The 13074-nt window shown below is 43.5% G+C and overlaps 1 protein-coding gene across 1 annotated transcript in view; it reads right to left on the bottom strand.

Moving 5' to 3' along the window:
• LOC134431479 (ras GTPase-activating protein 1-like) overlaps positions 1 to 2777 on the bottom strand; it is a 126227-nt gene extending 123450 nt beyond the window's left edge. Inside the window, exon 1 of the mRNA XM_063179491.1 lies at positions 2317 to 2777. Coding sequence (XP_063035561.1) covers positions 2317 to 2777 — 461 coding nt within the window. The remainder of the gene's footprint in view (positions 1 to 2316) is intronic.
• Between the last annotated feature and the right edge of the window lie 10297 nt (positions 2778 to 13074).

Below are 13074 nucleotides of genomic sequence, written 5' to 3'. Positions count from 1 at the left end.
TAGGCTGTTACAAAGACCAAAGGGAAACATCAATCAATCATACTTTGGACTTTGAGTATTTTAATTAGCAGAATTTGTTACATATTGACAAGCTTCTCCCACTGCTACAAAATTAATCATATTAAAATTTATTCCCATTTTCCTGAGGTACTTGGAAAAGAGGAAGTGTATTAGGTGTTTGCTTATAATATTAAAGTGACAGATCTTAGTTCAATTCTATAAAAACAGATAGTATGACTACAAAGTACGCTTCCAAAATAAAACATCAGGACTGAAAGAATAAAACTTACTATCAACATGCAGCTAATTTAAATTACTTAACTGACAATGGTAAAAAATTACTTTGTATCAAAATAGATGTATGAAAGAGAAAAGAAATTCTGATTATTTTTAATTAGCCAACAACTTAAAAAAAAAGTCACAAAAATTATAAGTTACAAAGAAAAAACAGGTAAGCAGATGGAGATATAAGTTTCTGAATCAATTTTCAACATCTATTTTGCTGCCTAAATGTGTTTATATTGAAGGACCTTCAAGAACAAATACTCAACTCCACAGTTATGCTGGTCCTGCAAAGGCTTCAATATTGCTTTTGTCTTAACAAGCTAAGTAGCCTCATGGACCAACAGAGAAAATCGGGGCCTTTGCAGTCATGCTTTTTGTCAGAAATTTTGTATCCTCTTCTATGAAATTTAACCTTCACGCTGTAATGCGAGTTACAATACTCTGACAGCAAAATTAACTTATAATTGTGAAAGTAATAATGATTACTTAGTATCAAATACATTCAAATCAAATCGTTCACCAATAATTACCTCTCTTTCTAAAAAATATTTGAAAAATGCACAACCTTACTTTCTGAGATACATAATGACCAGTTCTAACAGAAAAAGCAGTCTGATCTTTCAGAGAGAACAGGATACTGTCTCTCTCTGACATAATACACAATATTGAAGAAGTGACTTTCCTTTTATGTGCCTTTATTTCCCTCCTCAGTCTTTATCTTAAACTGCCTGATTATATTGCTAGCTCTTTACGGAAGTATAAAACTTTAGGACTATTCAAACGCTGTCTTCACAAAACAAGGTCTTATTCTTTATTATCTTTCACAAAAAGTCAAGAAATCAAAAGAGGAAAGGATTAGTAGAAAACCTGCCATGGTTAGAGATTACTTTTAACAAACAAACATTTAAAATTACAGAAATGAACTCTCCAACACCAGTTATGAAAGATGGTAAAAATGAACTCAAATTCAGATGGGTTTTCAGATGAATTTTGACCTATACCTTGAATATATCTGCCATCCTCTACCTTGAAACCATGTTTTTCTCTATACCTACTACAACTTGAGAAATGACATATTTCTATATGCCAACATAAGCTATTTAAGCCTTTGAAACTGTTTCATTTTGGGGAGAATAAGGTACTTACTTGAGGGCTGTTCCAATACAAGCTGTCGTGGTTTAACCTGGCAGGTAGCTCAAAACCACACAGCTACTCACTCACTCCTCCCCCCACTAATAAGCTAGAATATACAAAACAAGTGATGCACAATGCAGTTGCTCACCACCTGCTGACCAGTTCCTGAGCAGCAACCCCTAGACAACTTTCCCTCTAGTTTATATTCTGAGCATAATGCCATATGGTATGGAATACCCCTTTGGCCAGTTTGGGTCACCTGCCCTGGCTATGTTCCCTCCCAGCCTACTCGCTGGTGGGGTGATATGAAAAGCTGAAGAGTCCTTGACTGAGTGTAAACACTGCTTAGAAGCAACTAAAAACATCTATGTGTTATCAACCTTATTGTCCTAAATCCAAAATACAGCATTATACCAGCTACAGGGAAGAAAATTAACTATCCCAGTAAAAACAGGACACAAGCCTTGCTACCTTTCTATGTAAATCTGCAAACTTCCTGGAATTAGTTCATTGTCAAATCCAAAGATTGTTTAGTGCACTTGCCAGTTACATTAACTCTATATAACATTATATTATTTTTTTTTATTTCGCAAAATATAACTGAAAAACTACTCCGCCTCTAACGCAAGATTCTTTATATAACTAGCATTGTAGGAATCACGATCAAGCTGATGGAAGGAAAAGTATAATAAAAATATTAACGAAGACTTTATTTTTTCAATTTTTTTTTTCTTTCCAAACATAACCTAATGAAAAATTTCTACGACACTTCCACAGGAGTTTGAGAAAGTGTGTGGGCCTGATGCCGCGCTGCCCATTGCGGCGCCCCTCTTCCCCGTGGGGGAAACGTCCAGGGGTGGCGGACACCCGATAGGGTTCAGAAACGCTGCTACTCACTGGTTTGTTGGGGGAGCGTTGAGCGGGATGGCCACCTCCTCCTCTTCATACTCGGGCCCATCCAACGAGTCGCCTTCATCCACAATCCCCAGCCCCCCCGCCAAGGAAGGTGGCTGTGGCGGCGGCGGCAGTGGGGGAAAGGCGACAGTGCTGGGTTTGGGTGGGAGCAGCACCTCTCCAGACACCTCCGGCCTTTGTCCAGTTGCTGATAGTACGTCTCTGGACGCCAGAGAGGCAGGCCCGGAGCTTAACGCCAGAAGCCCCAGCGCCGAGCACAACGCCGGACCGCCAGCGCCCAGGCTGTCCCCGCCAGAGCCAGCCGGGAAGGGGCCCTGCGACCCCAGCTCCTTGCCCCGGCATAACGTGGGGTAGTGCTCCGACTCAGCTCCGCCAGCAGCTCCCACCATCCCGGCAGCCGTAACCGAGCCGCCCTCCTCAACCCCGGCCTCAGCCGCCATCATGTTGAGCCTCACTCCCTCCTACCTCCACCTCCCCCGCCGAACGCAGTACTCCGGGGAGGTGGCGACGACTTCCTCCTCCCCGCGCCTCCGTCTGGCGGGGAGTGCAGCTAGTACTTAGGAAATTTCTCTAGCAGACAGGCTCTGAATAATAACCGTCTGAGTGCCTAGAGTAATCCCTCAAGACCCCAGCACTGCTGCTTTACCTCCCTACAGCCGCGAGGGGAGCAACTCTTGCGGAAATACAACTCTACGCTCTCACCCCACCCCTCCCCCAAAAGCCAGCGAGGGCACGCGACTGCATGGGCGGGGCAAAGAAGAAAAGGGGGAGGAAACTTGTTAGCTAGTGACAGAAAAAACGGCAAATTGGTAAGCGGCATTTGCGCGTTTAGTATCTCATTCTCATGCAGGGAGTAGGCAGCAGAGCGCGGAGCGTAAGGTAGCTAACAAAGAAGATGGGGGTTCCCTACTCCCTCTTGAGGAGTGTAAGGGATACAGAGAGGGGAGAAAAGAATAGGGAGTCCCTCACCATTCCTGCTTCGGAGAAAACAAACAAACAAACAAACAAAAAACCAATCCCCACACCAAATGACACCACAACGACCAAACAGGAAAAGCAGATCTCCACAGATCGTGCCAAAGTTTGTTCTTCTCCAGAGCTACAGCATCGAAATTGAGAACAACTGTGCGAGTCTTTTGCACTACCAAAGCGTGAAGCAATAAATACTCACGTAGGTCTATAGAGAAAGCAGGGCTGTTCGCAGGTCATTCCTGTGCAACAAAACCAAAACCAACCAAACAAAAGCAGGAATTTGCTCAGTGCTATGCTGCTGCCTACAGGGAGAACAGCTTTAGTGAGGCACCCTAGCGAGGATGCTACAGTGCGGGGGAGAGGGGAGCAGCTCCGGGCGAAGGGCGATGCCACAGGCTCCAGCCATTAGGGGCAGAGGAAGGGGGGATTGAGAAGAAATCAGTTTTCCTGTCCAGCCGCCAAATACGCAGTGATGAAGGTCTCGCTGAGTACTCACGTGCTTATTCAGACGATGCTATGCTTCAAGCCGCAAGTAAGGCCTTACCGGTGGGTTAGCTTCTAGGTAAAATTGGGGAGTATTGACAGAATGCAGTATGGGGTAGTTTTCCTTGATGCTCTGGTACTTGGATCCAGACTTTTTCAGCACAGCGGAAGTTTCAGTGCTTGTACAGTGTTTTAAAAATATCTCATAAAAGCCTAGATGCAAAAACCCCAGAATGATTCAAGAGATCTAGCATTAATTGACCACTTCTGGGCCTGACTGTCTTCACATAGAATGACAGCACTGCTCAATGAGATGGAATTTTGTATAGTGTAGTGGTTTGACCTTGACTACCAGATGTCCACCAAGATGTTTTACTCACTCCTTATCTACCAACAAGACAGAAAGAAAACACAACAAAAAGCTTGTTGTTTGAGATCATGTCAGGGAGATCACTCAGCCATTACTTTCACAGGCAAAACAGACTTGATGTGGGGAAATTAATTTAACTTATTGCCCATTAAACAGATAATAATAAAATAAGAAATAAGAACAAATCTTCCCCCCCCCCCATCCATCCCTTCATCCCAGGCTCATCTTCATTCCCAACTCCTCTACCTCCTTCCCCCTCCAAATGGTGGCGGGAGATGGGGAATGGAGGTTGTGATCAGTTCATCATGCATTGTCTCTGCTGCTCCTTCCTCCTCACACTCTTTCCCTGCTCCACCGTGAGGTCCCTCCAATGGGAGACAGTCCTTCGCAAACTTCTCCAATGTGGGTCCTTCCCACAGGCTGCAGTCTGTCAGGAACAGACTGCTCCAGAGTGGGTCTTCCACAAGGCCACAGTTCCTGCCAGAAAACATGTTCCCATGTGGGCTCCTCTCCACAAACTGCAGTTCCTGCCAAGAGCTTGCTCCAACATGGACTCTCTATGGGTTTGACTTCCTTCAGGGCACATCCACCTGCTCCAGCATGGGGTCCTCCATGGGCTGCTACATTACTACTAAAAATGTATTTAATCTGCACTTTCCTGAAATTATAGGGGGTTTTTTTCTTGTTACCCAAGCCCATGAGCTTTCACACCCAAGCTTATATTAGTCATTAATATATTCTGGTAACTTTGGTGGATTTACTTGAATACATTAGGTTCACCTAATATGTAGGTACCTCCATGATCAAGACATTGTGTGACACATTACCAGGCAATATAACATGTAGATATCCTTTTTACATTATTAAAAATGCTAACAAAATAGCACATTAACACTTGCATGTCTCTAAAGAGTTTTCAGAAGGCAGCTAAGCATTCATGTTTTTCAAGCTTTGTATTACCTAAAAGTATTAAGTGAATTTCTCCTGAGGCCACTAAAACAAACTAATACTCTCACTTTAACAGCTTTCCAGTCAGCATCTTTTTATCTGCTGAAATAAAGTTTCATATCATTCCTAATAAAGGCAAAAATTATTTCTGGTTACACCACTTATATCAGTGGAATTATGCTGGATTTGTGCCAGTGTCAATGAAAGCAGAATCAAGCTCAAGTCCTCAGTTTACAGGATTCTAACACATTTGTACCCTGCTGTTTTTCTGTTTAAGAAATTGCAGCTTCAATAGCAATCTCTTCTGACTTTGATTTCTGTATTATCATATTTCAGCATTATATTTGTAATGTCAAATAATCTTGTAGTTTACTGTCTCTATGGGTTTGTATTTAGTGCTGTTTTCTGTTCCTCGGAGATTTTCAAGTAAAATGATTTTAGCACAATCTTGTTGCTTTTGTAGAAGTGATATTCTGAAATCTAGAAATGCAGTGTAAATATTTATGATTCCCTTTATGAGACAGTCTTTTCTAAGTGCCTTCAAGGGCAGCAGCATGTGTACAGGTGTCATGGTTCAACCTTAGATGGCAACTAAACACCACACAGCCATTTGCTAGCAGCACAAGTATGTAAACTAAAAGAAGAAACTACTAACAAAGGAAATTGATCAAGGATGAATGTAGCTCCAATTTCCCATGGGTGAGCTCCTAGGTATATGTCGGGAGTTTAGTTCAAGCATGGCTTAAAGAAAAAGGCCATGAAGCCATACAATTGAGAGAAAAGTAAAAGGTAGTTGCAAAGCAGTTCCAAAGCAGTTCCCAGCCTGATTTCTATAAACAATTAGACTCTTTCAGGCATCATTGTATAAACAATAAAGTTCTCAGGCAGTCTTCCCATAACAAGTGTAACACTCTCTCTGGGAAAAGATGGCACCCTGAGAACAGATGTGGAAGTTTTGGGAACCGTTCATATCACAGTGAGAACACTGGTTTTTGTTTTGTGTAAACAATCAACGGTGTAGTAAAACAAAAGGTGTGGTTAGAGTTTTCTCTGTTAGCCTATCATAAACCTGTATTTCGGAATATGCATGAAGTTCGTTAACACTATTATTTAAGCTGACTGATCGATCAATAAATCGAGTTCGATGCATCAAAGGATTGGTCGTTCTCCCCTCACTTCAACAGGTGTAACAAAAGGGAGGATGACATGTCTGTTCCCTTTGAAGGGACCTCCAGGATGCATGCACAGGGAGGAAGCAATAACTACAATGAATAGAACTAGAGGAGCCCTGCCTCTAGCCAGGCAGAGGCCAGGGAAAAACAGGTCTATTGGACTGTGTGGATCCAATGACCTGGCACATGAGGCCCACAAGAATATAAAGCTTTGGTTGACACTGGTGTGAAATGTACTCTGATGCCATTGGGACACATGGGGGGCAGAACATGTTTCCATTTCTGGGGTGACAGGGGGGTGTCATCAGTTGACTCTACTGGAAGCTGAAGTGAGCCTGACAGGGAAGGAATGGCAAAAACACCCCATTGCGACTGGGCCAGAGGCCTCGTGCATCCTTGGCATAGATTACCTCAGGAGAGGGTATTTCAAAGACCCAAAAGGACATTGGTTGGCTTTTGGGATAGCTGCTCTGGAGACAGAAGGCATTACAGTTGAACACTTTGCCTGGTTCCTCAGAGGACCCTTCTGCGGTAGGAGTCCTGAGGGTTGAAAAACAACAGGTACCGATTGCTACTGCAACAGTGCATCATTGGCAATACTGCACAAACTGAGACTCCCTGATTCCCATCCATAAGATGATCTGGAGAACCAGGGAGTGGTCAGCAAGACTTGTTCATCCTTCAATAACCCCATATGGCCTGTGTGTAAGTCTAATGGAGAGTGGAGGCTAACAGTGGATTATCATGGCCTGAATGAAATCACACCATCACTGAGTGCTGCCATGCTGGACATGATGGAACTTCGGTATCGAGTCCAAGGCAGCAAAGTGGTGTCACTACTGATACTGCTAACACGTTTTTCTCTATCCCTTTAGCAGCAGAGTTCAGGTCACAGTTTGCTTTTACCTGGAGGAGCATTCAGTACATTTGGAACTGACTGCCCCTGGGGGGTAGAAGCACAGCCCTACCATTTGCCATGGACTGATGCAGACTGCACTGGAAGAGGATGAGGGTCCAGAAAATCTACATAACATCAATGACATCATCATATGGGGGAACATGGCAGAGGAGATTTTTGAGAAAGGGGAGAAGATAATCCAGATTCTCCTGAAAGAGGCTTTTTCCCATTAAACAAAGTAAGGTCAAGGGACTGGCCCAGGAAATTCAGTTCCTATGAGTAAAGTGACAAGCTGGATGTTGACAGATCCTAACAGAAGTGATTGACAAGATAGCTGATATGTCCTCACCAACCAGCAAGAAACACAGGCTTTCCTGTTGTTAGAGAGCATGACACGGTACAAAAGTACACAACTCCATCAAAAGGGTGCAAGAGAGAGATTTAGTAGAGCAATGTTACTTTTATACTTCTTCCAGATATTTACACCCATCTAACACACATGCAGTGCTCATTGGCCATAAAAGAGAAATCAAGTTCCCAGTAGGTGACCAGGAAGCCACGTCACTCTGCGAGCCAGCCAGAGTCCATATCTCTTAACTTTCTCTCCCTCCTCTGGTCTCCATGGTAACAACCTTGGTCTTCCTTCAGGAGAGATATGGGGCTTCTCCTTATCTTCAGGAGGCCTTGCTAGCTCACAAGGACAGCACAGAATGTCTTTCCTACACTTTCCTAGGCACCGTGGGCTTTTGGAGGATGCGTATCCCAGAGTACAGTCAGATTCTAAGACCACTCTACCTTTTGATGCCAAAGAAAAAGGATTTCAAGTGGGGCCCTGAACAACAGCAATAAGGTTTTGAACAGATTAAATGAGAGATTGCTCACCTAGTAGCCCTTGGGCCAGTCAGGACAGGACAGGATGTGAAGAATGTGCTCTACACTGCAGCCAGGAAGAATGGTCCTTCCTAGAGCCTCTAGCAGAAGGGACCTGGAGAGACTCGAGGAAGACCTCTGGGGTTGTGGAGTAGCAGACACAAAGGATATGAGGCCAGCTACACCCCACCTGAAAAAGAGATCTTAGCAGAATATGAAGGGGCTCAAGCTGCCTCAGAAGTGATTGGCACTGAAGCACAGCTCCTTCTGGCACCCTGACTACCAGTGCTGGGTTGGATGTTCAAAGGGAAAGTCCCTGCAACACATCATGTCACTGATGCTACCTGGAGTAAGTGAATTGCTCTCATCACACAGCAAGCTCAGATAGGAAATCCTAATTGTCCTGGGATCTTGGAAATCATCACAAACTGGGCTCAAGGTGAGAATTTTGGAGTATCATCTGAAGAGGAAGAGGAGCAGGTGACGTTCGGAGGAGGCCCCACCACATAACCAGCTACCAGAAAGTGAAAAGTGATATGCTCTCTTCATTGATGATTTCTGCCATCTAATAGGGACAAATCAGAAATGGAAATCAGCAATATAGAGCCCTCTGTGGAAAGGTGAAGAAACTAACGAGGGACAAGGTGGATCAAGTCAGGTTGCAGTGCTGAAAGTTGTCCAGCTGGCTTTGGGTATCACCGAGCAAAAGTGGCCAACACTCTACCTCTACACTGACTCGTGGATGGTAGGAAACACTCTGTGAGGGTGGCTGGAATGATGGAAAAAGGCCAATTAGCAGCACAGAGGGAAACCCATCTGGGCTGCTGAAGTGCAGCAAGACATCGCTGCCCAGGTAGAAAAGCTGACTGTGAAAGTCCATCATGTGCCTAAGAGTTGGGCTAATGAGGAGCTGTCACGGACATTTTTTCACAGAGGTCCTTTCTTTGGGATTTGTGCATCTTCTGGGAAGCAAGGGCCCCAGAAGAAGAATGTAAACAGTTGTTATCGGCTGCTGTGAAATGTAGCAGGTGCTCCTGTGATTGGATCATGTTCCGTGTTTACAATTGGGGGCCAATCACAGGACCAAGTTCGGGGACAGATTCCCTGGATACAGAACTTTGTTATTCATTCTTTCTGTTCTATTCTTAGGTTAGCAGCCTCTGCAACTTCTCTCCTTATTCTTTTTAGTATAGTTATAATGTATTATATATCATATATCAATAAATCCAGCCTTCTGATCATGAAACAAGATTCTCATCCTTCTCTCACCCTGGAGACCTCATCAGGTCGCTGTAATAAGGAGCATTGTAATAATTGTTATAAATACATAGTATAATATTGGCTTTTCACAAATATTAAAATGGATGCTATATGTATAATGTTAAAGTATCTTTACTATAAAGATATAGATTTTTATTTCTGTTGTTAACTAAGCGTAGACATAATAGTGAAATAGCTGATATAGTATGCTTGTGTTAAAATGCCTGCTTAATTGGGATAACATTCAATGAACATATGATGAAGACTCCTGCTACTGACATGCCAATTATCAGCATTCACCATCTGTAGAAAATATGGACCAAAGACCAAACTGGAGATGATAACAAGAATGAACCAAAACCACAGCCAAGAAATACGCATGCTCTAAAAAGGCGTACCTGAGGAGGAGCTATGCTAAACAGTTCTTGGAACATGTAAACTAGTTTGGGGAAAAGTTTAAATATGTATAATTGTTTATGAATATGCAGTAGACTGATGCAATAGAAAGGATATTTAAAGAGTGTCTCCAAAATAGCAGGTGTTCTCTTGGCAGAATGCCAAGCACCCGGCTGTAAAATCTTTGCTTTATTGTCATTGTCTCCTATTGTCCTTTATTAAACTTTTACATTTTTACAGTAGAGTGAACCTCGTTTTTCACATAATGAACAGGAGGATTGGGCTGCCAAGATCAAAGTGTCACAGGTGGATCTGGACTGGCAACACAAGAGAGAGTTATTTCTAGCATGGTAGGCCGATGATGCTGTTGCAATCTGCTCTAATCACATAAGAGCCAAGTGAGCTCTCTGTGGATTATGGATAGAATCCTGAGGTTCAAAATATTTCCTGAATCAAAATTAAAACCAAACAAGATTAAATGTTGATACCAAAAAATTGATATATTTTGTTTAACACGAAGAGGCAAAGAGAAAGAAAAAGAAAAAATAGAAAAAAGGTGGGGGAGACAGGAAGAGTGACAGACAAAGTAGAAACATATCACCCCTCTGTGGGTGCCAACAATGTCTCATTGTTCCCCTCTGCGCGAATGCATATGTGGCTCAAAGTCCGGCTAGCTAGAGGGGAAACGGCCGACGCCTCCGCTGCATCTGAGATCAGCCCCCCTTGGCGTCGTGGCCTCGGGCTGGGCCGAATCGCGGACTGGATTATATGCGCTGGACGAGACGAGGAAAGGGAGAGACCACTTGCTGGGGGTTAACGTCGGTTTATTGAAGGATGGCAGGTACCAATGGAGGGAGGGCACCGACCAGCAAAATGGCCTCGAGCAAGGGGAGAGGCGAGGTTTTAAAGGCAAGGGGCGGAGAAAGGAGGGAAACCCCGCTAGCAAATAGGAAAACATATAGGGAGATGCACAACATAACTGACATGCAAACATATCCAATAAACACAAGGTTAGAGAGGAGCCCCGGGACCCCAGCCAATTACATCCCCCAAAGAGAAGGTTCTCGAAAGCTGGGAGGAGTGGGGGGTGATTGACTGAGCCCAGGGAGGAGGAAAAGCTTACTTATATGGTAAAATAAGGGAGGGGAAGTTACATAACTTGAACGATTGACAACTGAAGGGGGCAGGGGTAACCATAGTAACATAACTGTCAGGAGAGCTGTGGCGGGAAAACTGGGGAAGGAAGAACCATTTTACAAGGACAAAAGGAGAATGATACATAAAATGGGGGAACACAAGAGAAACTTAAAAACACACTACAACACTCACTCAGTCTCTTATCAGTCCCTCCGGTGCTGGAAATGTCGCAGGCTCAGACCCGGACCGGTGGGTCACAGGTGCAAGCTGCCAGTGCTCTTCTTCCAGAGCAGGTTTAAACAGGTCCAAAGAAAAGGGAAAAAAACCCACAGTCCAGGGAACTTCTTTGCCTCAGCTAGCTAAAACTAGCTAAAACAAAGGAGAGCTCTGTCCCGCTGTCTGTCCATCCGCAGACAACAACAGTCCAGGAGCAGGAATGTGGAGGAGTGAGTGCAGTGTCTGAAAACAAACTGCACGCTTCTTCTCTCCCCCCTTCACTCTCTGGAACAACTCTTAAAGGTGCAAAACTTATTATTCAGCATAAACAGAACAGATGATTGGGGATAAAAGCATCATATAGTCAACCTAGGACATTCCACCCCTTATCCCCATATTGTCATCTTACTACTAAAACTAATATATATTCTAACTACAAACACATACATTATACATCCAATATACAGCTATACACACACAATGGCAGTAACATTCAGCAAACAGTGATATTTACACATAGTTCTCACCCAACAATCAGATCTCCCTGAGGTACACATCATGTTCTTCCATCTTTCTGCATTATCCACTATGTGCAGGTGGATACCCAGGACACTCCATTACTTCTACTCTTCTTGGTATACTTTTAATCATCATAAATTGTTTCTATCCTCCTAACTAAATCTAGCTAAACTCTTAACTCTTTCAATTTTTTTTAAACCCTTGATTCACTCTTCCATGTAGCTTTCTTATACAGTTTTGCCATAACAGGCAACAATCTTTATGACAATGTTTAAGCCATTAATTAGAACATTTTGGTCTCTGACAGATGCCTCAGGTCATCAGGGAAGACATGCCACATACCAATGGGCTCATGACCAAGGGGTGGACTTAACCACAAACACTATATCCCAGGTTATCCATGGTTGTGAAATGTGTGCTGCAGTCAAGCAGGCCAAGTGGGTAAAGCCCCTGTGGTATGGAGGGTGATGGTCTAAGTATCAGTATGGGCAGGCCTGGCATATTGATTGTATCACACTGCTGCAAACCTGCCAAGTCAAGTGTTGGGTGCTTACAATGGTAGAAGCAACCACTGGATGGCTGGCGACATATCGTGTGCCTCATGCCACTGCCCAGAACACTGTCTTGATCCTTGAAAAGCAAGTCCTGTGGCAACACGACACTTCTGAGGGAATTGAGTCAGATAATGGGACTACTTTCAAAAGTAACCTCATAAACACCCAGACTAGAGAACACAGTATTGAGTGGGTGTATCATATTCCCTATCATGCACCAGTTCCTGGGAAAGTCAAATGGTACAGTGGAATGTTAAAAACTACACTGAAGGCAATGTGAGGTGGGACCTTCAAGCATTGGGATCTGCCTTGAGCAAAGGCCATCTGGTTAGTCAACACCAGAGGTTCCACTAATCGAGCTGGCCCTGCCCATTCTGAACCGCTGCATACAGAAGACGTAGATAAAGTCTCTGTGGTGCACATGAGAGGTATGGTAGAAAAGACGTTTGGATTAATCCCACCTCAAGCAAAGGCAAACCCATCCATGGGATTGTTTTTGCTCAAAGACCTGGTAACACTTGATGAGTAATGCAGTGGGATGAGCAAACATGTATACCTCAGGGGAATTTGACTTTGGGTGAGAACAGCCTGTAATGTTGAATTGCATATGTAACACTGGTTCCTGAATGGCCCTGCCACTGCATGTCATAAATACCATGGGAAATGAGAATGGACTGCTCCAGGTTTATCAGTCATGGACCAAATTAACTCAGTCCACATCCTGGGGGATTGTCAGTGACTACTAAAATAATAATCATGTTTGTGTATAGCTATATATATGTACATATATATATATAAATATTTAGAAAAGGTATTAATTTGGACATGAGGTAGATTATATGATATAAGGGGTGGATAATGTCTTAGTTACAGAGATAGTAGGTGGAGTTCAGCTTTAGGGGTGACCCAAAATCATGTATTCCGTATCTTCTCTACATCAATCTG

Source organism: Melospiza melodia, chromosome W, assembly GCF_035770615.1.
Source record: "Melospiza melodia melodia isolate bMelMel2 chromosome W, bMelMel2.pri, whole genome shotgun sequence".
Classification (NCBI taxonomy): Eukaryota; Metazoa; Chordata; class Aves; order Passeriformes; family Passerellidae; genus Melospiza; species Melospiza melodia.
Note: the sequence above shows the minus strand (reverse complement) of the source record. Positions and strands in the feature narration are given on the sequence as shown.